We start from the raw sequence: 17,797 nt of genomic DNA, 5'->3' as shown, positions 1-17,797 counted from the left end.
TACTGACAACAGGTCTGGAAAATTTATCGCATCAGCTTGTACATCACAAACAGCATTGAAGTAGATGCATTTTTATTTACTTGCGCCATGTAAACTTAACATCTGGTTCAAACTGCCTTTAAAACAGCCTGAAAAAAGCCTCAACGTAGCGACAGGCACTGCTGCTAAGACAGTTTTCAACAGCTTTAATTTTATTTAATGTTGTCGTGACCCAGAGCAAGGGGCATGAAGAAGTTAAGCTGAAATATGAAAGAACAAATCCCCTGCCAGCCAATAAGTAAAAGCTTATTTTGAACGTATTGTAATGAGGCATACTAATACTCAGAACAATAGCAGCTCCACAATGACTCTGCTGCATTTGATGTTTTTGCAAATTGTACTCCCCCTGCTAGAGATGATGGAAAAAATATGTCATTCTCTTGGGAACAGTCAAAACAGTCAAGTTGTACAATAATGTTCTTAAAATTGTGAGTTTTGTCTACAAAGTAGCTTTTCAGAGAGCTTTCATCACATGTTGCCGCATAGTCTGAAGTGGTCAGGACAGTGATCGCATTCAAAGATGCCATTAGGAAATTTCTGTTTAATCATGCTCTACATATGATGCCATTTCAAAAAATGTAAGTGGTTTCTACCTAACCAAACACATCCTGTACATTTTTACTGTAAAAGCAGCATATCAAAGCATATTGGCAATAGATCACATCTGCTATGCATCAGACTATAATGGGTCTTAGGAAGTCTTATTTGTACTCATGAAAAAAATTCAAATGCAGACACAGTTTGTCGGTTTGTGGTTTTTGTGACCCTTGAACTGTATCAGGATTTACCGCATCACTGCGTTTCCAAAGTACAATTCAAATTATGATAATTTCTACTTGGATTATATGGTCACTTTACATAGTAGCATATAATCTCAGTAATATTAGACCTCTGTTAAATGTTATCAGACCTAAGCACTGCAAGCTACTTACTTGGTTTCTGAATATGTTTTTAATTAATTAATTTATTTTTTAAATGTTACTTTGCATTATTTATGGTATAAATTTCTTATTATGCTGGAGTTGTAGTCACTGTAGTCATCAAATTCAGCTTCAACAATAATGCTTATTAGTGCATTTTTCAGTTTTCACAGTTTTCAGTGTGTCACATGAAAGATTTCTGCTTTTGCTTTATTTATTTTGTTTATTAATTGTTTTATTTATATTCAAAATAAAATTGCTACTGTTATTTTAATTAAATTAAAGACATTCCAACCATAAAATGCTGCAGAAAAGGGGCACAAATTGATGCACAAAAATTCACCAGAATGCAAGAAATCATGTTTAGGCACTCAATTTATTTCTGGGAGAGAACCCCCAAAGCCAACCTTTCACATAGGTCTCTCCCAGTGTTAAAACAAAACCTGCTTCCTCGATAAAACCAAACCCCCCGTTCTAAAGCTTTCATGTTCATGTGATGCAAAGAAACAGAGGAATAAACTTACTTTTTCAATAGCAGCTTGTCAAATGATATTCTGTACGTCCGTAACAAGCCACACTGTCCTCTTAGTTGGTGAGCTTTTTTGTTGATTTAATTTTGTCATTCTAAATGCTAACAATGGATCTTTTTCACAGCATAGTCGGATAAGCACAGGTGAAAGTGATAACATTAACGATGGCTCAGTTCCATTAAGTGTCCCGGTAAGCTATTCCAGTAAGCCAGCATGCAAAATACCAGGGCCTTGCTTAAGCAGAATGCAGCTTTCAGTAAAGTTATTGAATCCACCTGTGCTTTTCTTACTTTGACAGGTCAGAAATGTTTGTGTAAAAGGTCTATGCAGAGTGAAAGCATTATAAAAACTCAGCATAACAAGCAAAGTAATAACCAGTCCTGTGTAACCAATGATACAAAATACATTATTTTATTCATTCATCACTGTAAATACACAAAACAAATCAATGCAAAGTATCAACACAAATAATATTTAGTGGGATATAAATCTTGAAACCATTTACACACCATTTACACAAACTATTTTGGAAATTAATGTGCTTGTCTCTCTTTATTTGATGCATCCAGTCTGTAATACCAGTCAGAGCTATCTATGCCCTTCCCCTCTGCCTATACACACAGCTTTTATCATTTCAACTACATTATTCTGAATCTATCCAGCTGTGCTCGTCCTATTCCATCCCTCATTACTCTTCTCACCTAGGTCTTTTTTGCTGTAACGTTTAAGATTCATACTTTTATTATATGTACATGATATACATGGATTCTTAAATACATTTTCATTGTTTCCAGTCTATTTACAATATAAGAGCTTATTGATATTTTAAATGGTTACAAAATATGTGTAGTTGATGCTCTAAAAACATTAAAGCAAAAAGAGGCGAATGTGATATTATATTGACTATGAAGGTAACAAGTGGTTGTTTTAAGAAGTTGTACTGGAGAGGATGAAAGCATTTTTTCAACTCCAGTACCACAAACTGCACGGTATTTCATGAGAAGAAAGTATGCAGTCGTATTTGAAAAAATAAACAGGGCTGTTTGCCATCAACTAAATGTTGACTCAAACTGTAATTCCGTTTGAAAACATCAGGTTTATGGAGCATTTTTTTGTAACTCTAATCAATCTTTTCACGTCTCCATTCCTACTGGCTACGTAAACGGAAAAAATTGCACTTCCATGGTTATCCTTGAATCCTGTTCATGTGATTGGAAAAGCAGAACCATTCTCCAGTCTGGTATCGGAACCACTAAGTCTGCAGCGGAGCACTACCTCAGTGCAAACTGTTTTAACCCACACAGTTGTATCACAATAGATTGCAGCTGGATCTGACAGATCAAACGAGCTCTCCACAATGGACACAATACTTTATCTCTCTTCTTGTGGCTAAAATTGGGGCGAGGAGCTAATATCCCAGATGAAACTCATCACTCTGATGTAAATATTCTTTCATTCTTTGGTTTAAGAGTATTACACGACGCATTGAAGTCTCAGGATGCTGTTACACAAGTCGAGCTCTGGAGTGAAGTTGATGCAATTAGTTCCTCATATGATATGACTGGTATTTTCTGGGTCTGCACATTGTTACTGGTTGTAATTGTCTTGCATAGCAATAGCTGAATTCCTCAAGACTTTAAGACAAACACCAAGATGAGTGAGATATTGAAATTTGATTAACTAATTATGGCACATCCAGTAACGAAACACAGGATGTCACATATCAGATCTTTGACTTTGGATATTAGTAAAGAGTGCAGTAAAAATATGGCTTGTGTGTAATTTATCTGTTATAGGTTGAAGCCTGATAAAAGACTGTTACCTCCTCCATGTAGAAAAGGTCCATAACTATCACAGCATTCACTGGCTAACTTTGTGGCTCCCTGAATGTCACGAGAATGTGTTAAAAGGTTGTTGTATTTGTGAACAAACACACCATGAGCTCCCGTGAAGTGTGTGTATATGAGTGTGCTTGTTTGTATGTGGGTGCAGGGATGGACCACTCACAGCAAACACATGAAAGCATTCACTCTCTGCTCGCTGAATAGCGAATTCAGACCCACACAGTCTTTTCTGCCTCTTGTTAGTCTCTGTCTTTTACTCCTTTAAATCCAGCCACAACCCATCCTTTAAAAAAAGATCTTCCCCTGGCAGATGGAGTCAGAGGCCTCTATACGCTGACAAGCAGCTGCCCCCGCTTCAGATCTTCTGGCACATGTGCAGCCTGGACTTGGACGAGGAGGTGGCGTCTTTCCACACCTTGCAGGAAAGGCCCTTGGCACAGTCACAGCGCTGGAAGATTTCCAAGCCGTGAGAGCCTTTCTTCCTCTGCTTGGTGCACACCTCTCCCTGCCTTAGCACTGGCTTGCAGATTTTGGTCCAGAAATGGCGCGCGCAGCAGTAGCCCTCTGAGCAATCAGAGGAACGCAGGCAAGGGTCACCCTCATGCCCTAACAGAGGAAGACAAGAACCAGTGCGGATTAGAACGATAAATCTACAAACAGTACATCAAGTTGACATATGTCTGCTAAGAAAAACAGAAACAAATGCTTTATCAGAGACATAAAAGACCTGCATGAAATAATAAATCATCTCAGAGTTTTGCTGTAGAGTGATTCAGTTAAATAAAGTGCAGGAAATGTATGATTATTGTTCATTAAGCTGTTATGTTTTCCATACGGATAAGTTTATGCAACCCTTTCTTCACGTTTCAGCTCAGATTGCATTATGTGTGGCCATGTCAGAGACAAAACAAAAGCAAAAGCTTTCAACATAAATCAAGCAAACAATTTGTTTTATTCTCTATATTAACCATATCGTCCCATCTGGTCTGAGTCTGATATCCTTTGCAGGATGTTAACATTACTCATATGAATGCATAATCAGTGTAATTTAGTCAGGCACTGTTTTATTCCTCACAAACACTTTTAAATGTGCATCACCTCTTGCCAAAAGCTTCATTATTCAAACCAGTCATCCTGTATCGCTGACAAAACCACACTTTGCTGATGCATTTACAAGTTCAAAGTATCAGCATGATGGACTGCTAAGCCTGAATGCGTGTACATTGCTTTCACACCACTGATTCCTCTTGTTGGATTTTCTCAACAAGCGACTTGCATGAGGTCATTATAATGTAATAACATTGACGGAGAGGGAGTCCAAATAAAAGTAAATGGCATTTTTACGCAGTGCTGCTATTTTCACATTGATTTTAGCAATGCAGCCTGCTCTCTTGAGGGTGCATTTGAGTAATTTAAGTGTCTCATTAAATGTATTGCTTTATGGATAAGGCCCATACACTGACTTAAATCAGGTGACATGAACGCTTAGCAGGGGGCTCAGAGTTATTAGCTATAATTGTGCCATTCGCATTCTGTGGTTTTACTTGTGTATCACACTATGTCAGTGAAAGTGTTTGTATGGCCTTAATGTAGGTGCAGAAACAGCAGGGGCATTGTGGTTTCTGCAAGGCTCCCCATGCTGTGCTTTATGCTCACAGACACTGACATTTGAGCAGAGGGATAATTATCAACATAGTTTGTGCACTGGCGTCACCCGCGAACTCTTTAGGACACGCAGGCAGTGAACAACAGAAAGATTCAGCCACGGCAGAAAAGTTGACAGAAAAAACATCAATGACAGTGTTTCAAGGGGGCAGGCTTTCCAGTGGACATGTTTTAAACATAACATCAGAGATACTGTATGTCTCACCTTTAAGAGAATGCTTAGCATGTGCTTTCCCACTCTTCCTCCAGCTGTGGTCTTTGGTGGAGAGTTTGTTATGCTCGTCTAAAGCTGAGATGTGAGGTGAGAGCACGCTCTCAGAGATAGGGACACAGATATCTGCAGGCAGAAAAAGAAGAGGAAAAAAAAGGTCAAATGTGAAAGGAAACAATACCAACCCTGCTTGCTTTCTCAAGAAACTACACACGAGATTTTAACCTGATGGTCAATAGGCCTATGAGTAAAAAGATCAGATGAATATGGCATTATGTTGTGTGTCAATTTACTCCTACTCCACAATATAATAATGTGTAACAAGTTTTATTTATTTATTTGTTCATAAATTTATTTTTCTCTTGTTTTTTTAGGGGAGGGATTCTTGTTTTTGTCTTAGTGACTTTTTTTCCTCCTCTCTATTGCAGCTTGTGATGCTAATTGTTGCAACATCAATCTCAGCGGCTGGCACCACAGAGGAGAAAGGAAAAAAATAAATAAAATGCTGGCTACGCAAATTATTGTGAAGTAAAGATTATGTGATATGTAAACATTTGAAAACGTTGCACTTAAATTGCCTTCATGAATAAAAATAGTTGAGAAAAATAGAATATGGTAATAGCATGATTGCATTATTAGGCTATTCAGACATCCCACCCACAAAAATCCATTGGTTATGGTAAGGAAAACATTATGTTTCAGCTAACAAATCTTATTTGGGGGGCACAGTCCTGGCAGGACAAGCAGCAATGTCTCTGTAAAAAAAAAAAAAAAAAAAAAAAACAACTCTTTTTGTGCCTAAAAAGATGCTGGAAAACAGCAATGGGTGGCTAAAAAAGACACTGGAAAAGCAGTGACAGGTTATTACAACACACCCATGTTTGGTGCTTAAGAAACAGCTGAAAATACAGCAATGACTTTGTAAATTGCAACCAGATTTGTTGTTTGTTGGTCTGGAACAGTGGTCTGCAGCTTGGCAGGTGTCTCAACTAGGTGTCACACCTTCCACCATCTCCTTATGTCCCCATTACAAAGTCAGCTCATATACTACATTACTTTAAAAAAGTTGATATGATACATATGAAGCATACACATGTAACAAATTTGTGGTTTGCAGAAACGCACAATGCCAACAATTTCTTGTGACAAAGTAACTGCAACTGTGTCAGCCAGTTATTTCAATTAAAAACAAAGAATGATTTTGGCACAGCCTCTGCACAAACACACTAATTCATGCCATTCACACTTTTCAAGAATGAAACACCTTTCAAAAGGTGACCACTGATTCCTAACTTCTGGGTATCAACTGAATACAGTTACTGAATACTATAGTTCAGGATTCAGTCTGAAAGCATGTGCTCAATATTATTTAAATGTCTTGGCTCCTTCGCTAAGTCTCTGGGCTACATACTTTGGTACTGTTTGTTCTGTGACCTGGAACACTTTATCCAGAATATCTGCATAAGACAAGAAATCAGATTTCTGAATCGTACCCTGCAGTCACAACTGAAACTGACGTGCACTGAAAATGTGTTTGAGTCAGGTACTCACAGTTACTGCAGCGGTTCCCAGGACAGCACATGGCATCTCGATGGCAGCGCTTCTTCCTCCTGCGGCAGGTGAGGCAGCGAGAGGGAGCCTGTTGAGGACTGTGGCAGTAGCTTCCCACACTGCACTCCTTGTCATTGCTGCATGGATACACCTGCTGAGGAAAAAGATGCATTTACTCAATCAATTCACTTGGTTTATGAAAGAACTCACATTGCATCAGCACACATTTATCTTAAAAAGGTCTTAAAACTCTTAAAACTCTTTCTGAAATTAAAAACTGAATTTATTGATGAGGTCTCATTTTATTATTTATTGATGAGGTGTCATTTTCAACCTTAATTCAGTGGGATATTTGATACCATGTACAATATGGTAGGTTTCTCAGTAAGAAAGTGTAATGTTGGTACCAATGTGGTTGCAGTTGCAATGCCAGTCTGCTCAGATTACTTCAAAGGTGCATGTCACAAGTTTGTTTCATTTTTGTGGTTTTAGAGTGCCAAACATGAGCACATCTTATTAAAAAGCACAATTACCTTTTTTGTAAATATTACAGAAAATGTTGCTTTTGATATCTTTACCCACGGTTGATAAAACAATATGAAACACACACACACACACACACACACACACACACACACACACACACACATACCAACTTGTGGCTTTGGTATGTGTAGCAAATTCCCTTGATTACATCATTCAGACTGACCACTATGACTATGTCCAATAACCACATTGATTCTGTTTTACATCTAATGTTGAGCAGTGGCTCCAAACCAAAGTGTTTTCGCCTTCCAACTGAATTTGATTAAATAGAGCCTATTAACGGTGGACAAAGCCATCAGCTATGCTCGAAAAATTTCAACCAGATTATCGGAGTGATGTGTTGAACAAGGAAACATTGTTAACACGGAGGAACAGTAGATATTGTTGGTTACAATCAGCAAACCCTGACTTACCAAGATCAAACACTGTAACTGTATTTCTTCTAATTCCATTCCCTGCAACTCAGATTGCAAAATTAAAAACTGTAGCAGTTAACAAGCCAAATAAACCCAATGTTATGCTTACTGTTCTTTAGAGAGGTTATACCCCCAGAAAATCAGAGGGACAAATCAAAATTTGATTTAGAACAATAATAGGACTGCAGGAAGGCCCAACTGAAGCCCACTTTAAATGCTATCCTTCATATTAGAAAATGAGGCAGTCAGTCTAAGAATAACTGATGACATGCTATTTTGTTTGTGTTTTATTTGTGTGCACTTGCAATATGTATCACATGTCACTGTTTAAAGAAAGAAATGTTAGATACTATTCTGTGGGAAAACAGGTAACGGAGGCTTTGAACGTTCAAGTCACTAACTTTGTATTGTATTGTATCAAAGGTTTACTGTGTGTTTACTCATTGTTAACAGTTTGGAAGCTACAAGTAGCATTTATCCTGGAAAGAGACAGAGCTTTTGAGTTGTACAAATGTAATTTTTGATGTTTTGGACATCAGTGAAAGAATGAATGATCTTGTGCCTTTTGTTTTATGGTGCTTTATCAGCCCAGTCTAAGAAAAGTCCAGGAAAAAAATAGATCATATGGATGTGGAGGGGATGGTGGATTATGTGTCAGCTGGGCAATATGCCTGCCAAGCTGACAACAACTGTTAAAGACCAACAACAGCAGAAAAAATTGGTCATGATGTAGGGATTTGCTGTTTTCTAGCAGCTTTTTAGGCACCAAGTGTTGATGTGATGTAGCAAGCAGTAGTTGTTTTTCCTAGCCGCTATGTAGGCATGAAAAGTGGTTGATTTTTACTGAGACATAACTGCTTTTCATGCCAGTATTGTCTCCCCCAAATAACGTGCAAATGTGTAGTATCCATTGTTGGCAGAAACAGTAAAAAGCATTTTTTTGTGATTGGGTTGGATTTATTGTAGTGTAGTTAGTGTCTTGTACTGTTCTCTTTCTGTGTTTTCTTGGTTGTCAGTTTTGTGTTCTTTATGTGTGTATTTATTGCTGAGTTTGTGTTTTGTACTGTCTTTTGTGTACCGTTGCTGAGCTTTATGTATTTTAAAGGCTCATCTATGGACAAGCATTGCAAATTAGCTTAGGCTATACATTCCGTGGCATTGATTCATGCTCCATGCTCATCCCTATACGAACATAGTTAACCAGAAAATATATTAAACCAATTGTGCATTCAGCTTCACTGTATTGAAGTGGTTGCAGAAGTCTCATAAAAACTGACAGCAAACTCTGCATGGCCAGATATCATTGGGGGGTAAATGGGAAAATATGTTGGTTGTTTGCTTTGGGTGAACTGACTGCAGATCTGCTGTGGTCCCTCTGCGTCCAATTTTAGTGGATAACATGTTGTAGGGATTAAAATGTCTCTCACTGGTGTGGTCATTTGTTTCGGGTCCCAGACAATAAAGCTATTAGAATTTCCAAACCAAGAGAAACTACTTCAGTTTCTCTCAATTACTTTCAAAGTGTTCAGAGGCTTAATGAGTCTACAGGCATAATTTAGGGGTAATTACTATTGCTAATCATACTCCTTCATAGTCAATTTGGCTTTGTTTTTGCTTTAGTATTTCTCATGTTTACACTGAAAGGTTGAGACATACTCTGTCCTCCAGCAAAGCACACAAAGTCTTTGCCGTAAATGCACTAAAATAACCACCTTAGCAAACATCCACTCTCTGCAGCACCCAGAAGTACAATTAAAGCCAAGCTCACTTTTTCCATAACAAGTGTGTGCACCAATGAGAAGTTTTCCAAGAACTTGATATAATTCGCTACACATGCAAATCCTGTCCCTGTTAGACTTTCGAGCAGGAAGGAGTTTGTCGGAAATTGTAAAAACTGAGAAGAATAAATTAAGAGAAAGGGACATTTTTAGAGCCATACTTCAGATCACTGTGATTTTCAATTTCTGCACAGCTTTATCTTATTTAAACCTTTCATTTTTATTTTAGGGTATTGGCATTACAACGGATAGACACTTGCACAATAAAACACCTTGTCAGATGTGCAGATCAGTAAAAAAGAGCAGGATATGGATTCTGGCTACGTAAATTATGTCCAGCGTAGACCGTCATTAGAGCAACATGTTTGGCTGGCACACCACCACCGGCACCACAACCACATTTAGCTGGCACTGCACTGACAGATCTGATTTAGTGTGGCTTACCACTGACAAACATAGAACAATAAACATGAGAATGAACAAGAAAGGGGTTTAAATCAGAGTAAAATCGTTATAACCACAATAAATAGCCAACTCCGTTTGGGGAATGAAGGTCAGCGTAGAGGGGTTGCCCTGCCCAGAAGAGCAGGCAAACAAGAATGCACACCACATGTTGAAATAAAATCTCAACGGTATCAATATTTCAGCACATTATAAGTTGTTACTTGATGTGCTCGTGCCTCAGAGAGTGAACAAGATGATATTTGGATGGATGCCATGCTGACTTTCTCAAGCTTGACACACATGGAGGCAATGATGCAGAAAAATGAGCAGGAATATTAAACTGAATCCATCATTATGACAGACTGACATAATGCAGATGCTTAATGTGTTGATGAAAGTAACAAAGCTCTGATGCTTGATGGATTCTAAATATTTCTTAATTACTGCTGTGTTCAAAGCTGTTTTCAGAATATCCAAAGGCCTTATTTTAAAGGGACACTTCACCAGTTGTGCACATGAAGACAAATTTACTCATCACTATTCTGCAGTTGTATAGAGGAGGAACTTTATAAAATCTAAGAAAATAACCCTGGAGATGTCATTAGGGTTATTTTGGCATGGCCATTGCATAAATACTTCTAAGGGCCCATATACACTGGGGGCTTGACAGACATGGGTATTTGTCGGGATGGTTGGTTCTAACAGGGCCTACTGTGCAGACACCATCGAGTTGCATAACTGGAAGGGTAGGACCTCAAATATATCGGAGAGTATAACTACTTCCTTCTCAGGAACTTACCCATCTACCTAGTAGTACACCTACCTCATCAACTAGCATTACACCACTGGTAGTGCGTCTATGCTGTGGCAATTTGGACTGCAGCGTAATGCCAAACAAAAACAAAAAATGCCACTTACTGAAGTGAAATACTGGCTCTCCTTAGTTGGTATCCACCCCCACACACAAAATAGGCCACTTAAGTCATACTTCTGCTTTGCTGCCTTTTCTCAGCCCCGCAGATAATTGGCAAAACTCCATGTCTTTCCATTTCAGTTTTTGCGTAAATTAAACACACAAAATATAACATGTTAATTTTTGAGCTTCTGCGGAGATGTGGTTGGTGTATTTTTGAACTTTTGAAAAGACATGCTAGCTCTTTATTCTAAGCTATACTAATGGTTGTAGCTCGATTTCAATATTTGAGCAGCACCAACCTTTTCATCTAATTCTCAACAATAAAGTGAAACTCAAAGTCCAATTAATGAGTTTTACAGAGTTGTTAATCACATTTCATAGTCCTCCTCAGCTGATGGATTTTGCTCCATTGAGAAAGACCAATAACATTTAAACATTTTTTTCTTAGCAAACTATTATTTCTAAAGTCGAGAGTGAACTTTTAACCTCACTGGGAGGCCTGTTTTTGTGTCAACTCCTCATTCAGAGAAACATGTCCATGGCCATGGACTACTGGTATAATCACAGCTGAGGAGGGAAATATGTTGGAAATATGGTTTGACGAGAAGTTCAAGAAAGTGCAGTGGGAGTTTTTTCCCTGACATGAAAAATGTGCTGTTATCTAAATATGAAGACAAATGGGCTCGGCCACGTGCAGTCGTACTACCTGCTCTGATTCCTGTCTGTCTCTCTGGCCAGCAGGCTTGGATCGATTACAGTGTGCAGTGCACATGGTGGTGGGGTAGGGGTAGAATAAGAAGAAGCACGGAGCTCACCTCCTCCATCACAGCCAAAACCGCAAGACAGCCCTTTGAAACCCAATGATACAAGGCTGACCCTCAAATCACGACTGATAATCTCGCCTTATCTTGTCATGTTTTAAAACGCCTCATTCGCAGCTTCTGAGGGATGGGGCTTCATTTGGATGCATCTCATTTATCTCACATCTTTTTTTTTCCTGTTGCTCCCTTATTTTTCCCTTGACAGCCTCCACACATAAAAGCGCAGCCTTGGATCCTGCGCAGGAAGTGGGTTGAAAACTGTGTACTCTGCAGCCTCTCTTGGTATGCTGGTGAGACGATAAAGGAAGAGACAGACAGAGAGCCATAAGGGAAGCCCCCGGCTCTGTCTCGTGCTACTCTCGTGCTGGTTAAGCGCTGTGGCTTTGAAGAGGAACCTTAAATGTGCAGGAGGAACAATCTACAAGGGATTTACTGCCGGATATACAAGGCTTTGAACCCCCCCTCCTCCCCAGTCTTTGGGTCCCTTATTTACCTCTGCAGAGTCATTCCAGAGCACTGATATAATTTGATGGAAGTGCACTGTAATGCACAAAAATAACAAAGTATGTCTCTTCTCCTTAGTTTGAGTCTGAGGAAAGTCAAACCTTATGTCTCACATTGTAAAAAGGCAAGGGCCTATCCAAGCGTTATTAATTAATGTACGCCCATTAACTCACAGAAAAATTGCAACAATTCAACATAGTATAACAGCTTTAAAATTGTAATAAATTAGCGCCACTTTGTCACGCCCCTCAGTGTGTCATATCAGTGCCAAAGGCATCCTTTAGGGTCTATTATTTATTTATAAAGCATTTATAATTTACTTACAGTCATTGCAAACTGATGTGGCTCATGTTACATAACAACTGCACTTATTTTAACCTAAAGTGTAATCTTTTATCTAAACCTGACCAAGTAATTTTTTTGTATTCAACAAGCAGTTTGTTGTTTTAGTAGAATACTGAAAGAAGCAGACAGGCAGAACTGAGAACACGCCAATATATGTTTACTCATCGCGAGTACTACATAACGTGATAATGTGATATTCGACATGATCACATATCACATATTTTCCTCATATTGTAAAGATCTTCTTCTGCCAAAAGAAACACTACAATGCTCTGTTTCTGACCCCCTCTCTCAACTGATTAATTTCTATTCAGTCCTTTACTGTCTGTAATGGGAACACTGCCACAGTAATAACAGCAGTTCACACTCGCTGTACTTTCATTGTTATTATCTGAGTCAAAACTTATGTGAATGACTTCTTCACACACTTTTTCACACACACCCACGCTTTTTGTTCTCTGTGTCGTGATTGCACTTGACCTCCAGAAATTAGGCACGTAACCTGAAACTGTGAATGGTGTAAATGAGTGGCAGGGGCCTTACAGAGTCAAATAAACGATGTCACTGAATAAACAAACTTCATATGCCCTGAAAGCACAGACAGCCAGTATCAGATAACATAGGGATGGCTGCACACAAGTCACTCGTACAAACCATGTCTTCAAACACAGCTTGGCGTCTTTCATCACTCAAAACACATGTGTTTATGGGCACGTCCCTTTGAATACAAAGTCTCCAAAAACTAGACCTTCCTTAAGTTAAGTATACATTCTGGGTTGATCTTATTCATCGGACACGAAGAGAGGCACACAGTCAGTGTAGATGACTGCTCGCTTCAAAGACTATCAAAGGAGAGAGGAAAAGCTCTTGATGGTAATCTGGGAGGTGCGCTGCTCTAAAAGGTGTAATCCTGTGGAATGAGAGGTGCAAGGGTCTCCTCTCTCATTAACAGGTCCGATTTCAGCAAAAGAGGTTTCCACAGGAGACCCCTAATGGCTCCAGTGCGGGGCCCTCACAGCACCCAAGGGACCCACAGACTGGAAAGGCCACAAAACAAGAGAAGCACAAACTGAGCCGAGCGCTAACAAGCAGTCACACCTCTTTTCCCAGCTCATTAGGATCACTAAACATTCATTTTGGGTTAGAGATGGGGTGAGAAAGAGAAAAGAAGTGGCTCTACTTTTATAAGCCAAGCCCTCAGAGACCGCTTGTTAAAGTGTTGAATTAAATAAAGCAACCAGTAAAGGTGGACTGACCAGCCGCTTAAGTTTTACACACGCGTACCACATGAATGCCGCCACGCTGTCGGTTCCCTTGTGGGTTCAGAGGTTACAGTGGTGAGCACTGCCTGCCCCGTGCTATCTATTTCTGTTGGTTCCCTTCCAAGGAGCCAACAGTGCCACCCACGAGCACTGCTGTCAAGGTCTGAGAGGCGTACTTTTTGGTTTTGTCGGTTTCACTCCAGTCAGGGCTGATGTGGAAAGGGAGAGACAACAGGGAAAAACACTCAGCAGTTTGCCCCAAAACCAAGCGCCAAGGGATTGCCAAAACCTGACCCTGGTTTGATTAATTTAAGTCTTATCGCCAAACGTTGTCAGCAGCTGCACAGAAAATAAAAGCACATTAAGCTGTCAAATTACCCAAGGCTTTTTTGAGCAGTGTTTCTAATCTGATGGATAAAACACCAAATTACAACCTTGTTTCCTGCTGCAGCGGTTTGTCTCCATGAGTAGCTGGACTCTGTCCCTCAATAATTTGCTGCAATTGAAAGAAAGCCATTGAGGGTGATTTTGGGGAAGATTTCTTGTAATTGTAATCTTTAACGGTGAGAGAAAGAGCTGTTTCACACCTTGTAAAAGTGTGCTAATCTTGTGTTAAACTGACGTAGGTAAAAAAAAAAAGAGGAATTTTGCAACAGTGGTGAATTATTTCGATTCTCACTCACATAACTGGCACAATCTCTCACACCCCGAATCCACTGCAGATTCTCCAGAGGTGTGAAAATCTGCCAACGATTCCTCACCAGTTGTAACAACCTAAACAGCGTTGACCATAAATCTCCTTGTAGGACACCAGCTCTGAGGATTGTTCTATCATGCGGATGCCAGAGGAGAAATCTGAGTCAATGCATTTTTCCAAACTTGCACCCAAGCCTTAATCAGCAGTAATTCACTTCACAAATGCAGACGCAGATGAAAATATTTTGGGGTGCCTGCTGTGAACCACTTCAGAGAGAAAATGACTCAGTAATGTGCTGTTTTGCACCATGCAACCTGTCTCAAGGCAGTCATTATAATTAAAAAATCCAAGGTAGAGCAATTGCAGTTGTTCACTCCCCTGTGATCACTCCTAGACTAAATATATGCCACACGTTACCATTACAGCCTCATGAAGAGAACAGACTTGTTATCTTTGATTTATTCTGCTCATAAATGGCCACTGTATGATGAGATGCAGAAGGTCAGTGCAGTTTGCCTGCCAGCGTCAAGCCGCATATCTGGCCGAGGCTGAGCTGCGGCTCTTACTTTACAACTCTGGAAAACCTCCTGGCAGAAAGCACTTACACACACACATATACCCCCGTCTGCCATAAATGTTATTAGCCATCTTCATTTGGACACGCTACACCATGACATTTTATTTTTTACTAACAGTATGGTGGTCTCTGCACACATCATATTGTTTCCCCTCAGTCCACTCTTCCAAACCGCTCCACATTATTGCAATGGCAAAGATGTAAGCAGGCGTTCAAATTGAGGTCTGGCAGGGTTGCTTGAGGTTGGATCTCCACACTCCGCAGAGGAGAGAAAATGGCTTTTCTATAATTTCTGCTGCCTGAGCTGGATGTCAGAGCGCTGCTCTCAGCACTACGCACTTCACAGATATCCAACACTATCACTGCTGCTACAAGTGATATTACAGACAGTTGAATAGGCCAAATGTAAACGTAACTTGGTGTTAAAGCTGGAGGATGAGGGAAAAAAACAGAGTAATCAGCTGTTTCAGTGAGCTGATGAGCAGTGTCTATCTGCCTGGTGGAGATGTGGCAGTGCCATCTGCTGCTCAAAAAGATAATCTGAGCTCAATATAATCAGACTGCTGTATGTTAAATTAAAACTTTGTGGTGTAGTAATCTTCCTGAGAGATCAGACACTGCTGGCTTTTTGTGTTGGTTTGACTGATGTTTCTTTTCCACATCAGAATCAGTTTCCCTCTTCAGAAAATAAGCTAAATTATAAGAAATATTTGGTATATGGAGAAATTTTGCCCCCCTGGCTAAGCAATAAATGTGCAGAACTAATTTCAGACTTAATAAAAATCACTAATAATGTTCACAACTTTTTTGTATGTTTGCCAAAATTAAAGCTGCCAAATCTTTTAACAATTTTGATGCTGACAAACTACAGTAATATGGCACTTTGTTGAAACAGCAGGAATTGATAACTCTTTGAGTAGGTATTAAGTGGTCGGTAAGAGTATCCCCCAGTGGCCCCACAGTAAGAATCTCATAATCCCAGCAAGCGTCTGGACTACTTTAATGACACTAAGACCCAGACAGAAAATTACCCCAAGTGTTAACTTTTTCTCACATTTCTGCTGGCATTAATGATTTACTGTGAAAGTGTGCTGCACCCGACTGTGGCGTCAGGTCTGAAAGGCAATTAGGGTTTATGAGGGGTCCAATCCCTGAAATTTCCAATAACGATTCACACGTGAGAGAGTTCTTTCAAGACGTAGGGGCTATTTTAGTTGTTCACCTCAAGACACTCCACAGGCACAGCTCGGTATGGAGACGCACCGCACAATTACGCACGCTTATCTGTGTCAACCACACACTCATAAAGCAATTTAAATAAAGTAAATGTCTTCTTTCTTGCCAGGTTTATTAGAATAAGTGAGCACTACTTTTAGAATCTTAAAGTTATTATTACCACTAATTTCACTGGCTCTATAATCCCTCTACCCAATTTCAGGCTGTGCCTGATTGCGGGACTGGCACATCAATTTATATGCCCCCTCATTATTAAATAATTAAAATTACCTGTGCAAGGATGTTATATTTCTTGGTGATCCCGGTGTGCACAGTGGTTGAGTGGTTTGTAGCGGGTGTAGGTGTCTCTTCCAACAAAGCTGGTTTGATTGAGTTCGCCTTTGGGCGCGTCTCTGGTATCTGAGATGTCCCCGTCTTCATTGTGGCGACGAGAAACATCAAAACACAGCATCTATTCCAAGTTAAGACGCGCATCCTTGAGGAAAAAAATGTAAATGCCCCCCCCAAAAAAATACAAAAAAAAAATAATAATAACTGAAATAACCTTAACTTTCAGCAACAAAAATTGAATTTCTTAGTAAGAAGTGTGCGCCCTGTCAGTGTCCATGCGTCACGCTTGCCCGTCTGCAATACAGAAAGTAGTGATGAGGCCAAAATCAGATATTCAGAAGAATGACTGCCATCGACACAGTTATCTGAGGAAGGAGAAAAAGCCACAGAGAGCCCAGTGTAGAAGGAAAACAACGAAGAAATAAATCTGTTAAAACCCTGATGCTCTGCAGGGTCACAGTGAAACTTGACAAGAGGGTTCCTCTCTGTCTCTGTCTGGCTGTGAGTGAACACTTAGTCCTGCTGCCGGGTGTTTTATGATCTCGGATACTTTCTTTTTATAGGATCCTAATGAGTTTGCTTCCTCCGCCCCTATTCACAACTGACAAAGAATGAAACTGATCTGTGTGCGGCACTGCTGCTTGCACATTGTTGTCTCGGCACCGGCACCAGGAGCCCCGTTGGGGAAAAGCTATTAAATTATACACTGTGTGTTTTAACTGGGCGCTTGACCCTTTTTACTGCGAGGCGGTTGGGCGCGTAGGAAACGGAAAAAAAGTCAGAGCTGCTTTAAAGAGCGTATGCAGGGAGCGTTTTCCGTGATCATATGAAAGGTTTTTTAAGGGAATTCTTACCTGTATGCGTAAAAATGAAAAATGTATAGTTTTACACTCAAGCTATCTCAAAAGCTAAAGCCTCTCTATTTAGCTTGACACTGAAATTATGTCCTGGCTAATTTGAAATATAAATAACCAGGAGGCGGTTCAGGGTCCATTTAACCAGCATTCCGGAATAACTTAACTAAAAAAAAAAACAACTATCTGATAACCATTGTTTTCCCTCTGTGGGAAAGGCATCCCTCATGATGCAAGGAATGCCAATGGTGATAAAGTTAGTGATATAAGTATTATAGAGACTCCTTTGTTTGATTCTTGGAGTCTTGGAT

The 17,797-nt window shown here is 39.8% G+C and overlaps 1 protein-coding gene across 2 annotated transcripts; it reads right to left on the bottom strand.

The window, feature by feature from the left end:
• Positions 1-1,946: 1,946 nt before the first annotated feature.
• On the bottom strand, positions 1,947-17,134 carry dkk2 (dickkopf WNT signaling pathway inhibitor 2). Of its 2 annotated transcripts, none has more exons than XM_042485600.1 (4): positions 16,573-17,134; positions 6,761-6,914; positions 5,204-5,335; positions 1,947-3,939 (listed from the first exon to the last, which is right to left on the bottom strand). In XM_042485600.1, exons 1-4 carry the CDS (start codon positions 16,774-16,776, stop codon positions 3,689-3,691), a joined length of 741 nt encoding a protein of 246 aa, XP_042341534.1. In that variant the 5' UTR covers positions 16,777-17,134; the 3' UTR covers positions 1,947-3,688. The 2 variants fall into 2 exon arrangements, with proteins under 2 accessions (XP_042341534.1, XP_042341535.1); XM_042485601.1 differs by having other exon boundaries at positions 6,761-6,911.
• Between the last annotated feature and the right edge of the window lie 663 nt (positions 17,135-17,797).

The sequence above is a fragment of the Plectropomus leopardus genome, chromosome 4, assembly GCF_008729295.1.
Source record: "Plectropomus leopardus isolate mb chromosome 4, YSFRI_Pleo_2.0, whole genome shotgun sequence".
NCBI lineage: Eukaryota > Metazoa > Chordata > Actinopteri > Perciformes > Serranidae > Plectropomus > Plectropomus leopardus.
Note: the sequence above shows the minus strand (reverse complement) of the source record. Positions and strands in the feature narration are given on the sequence as shown.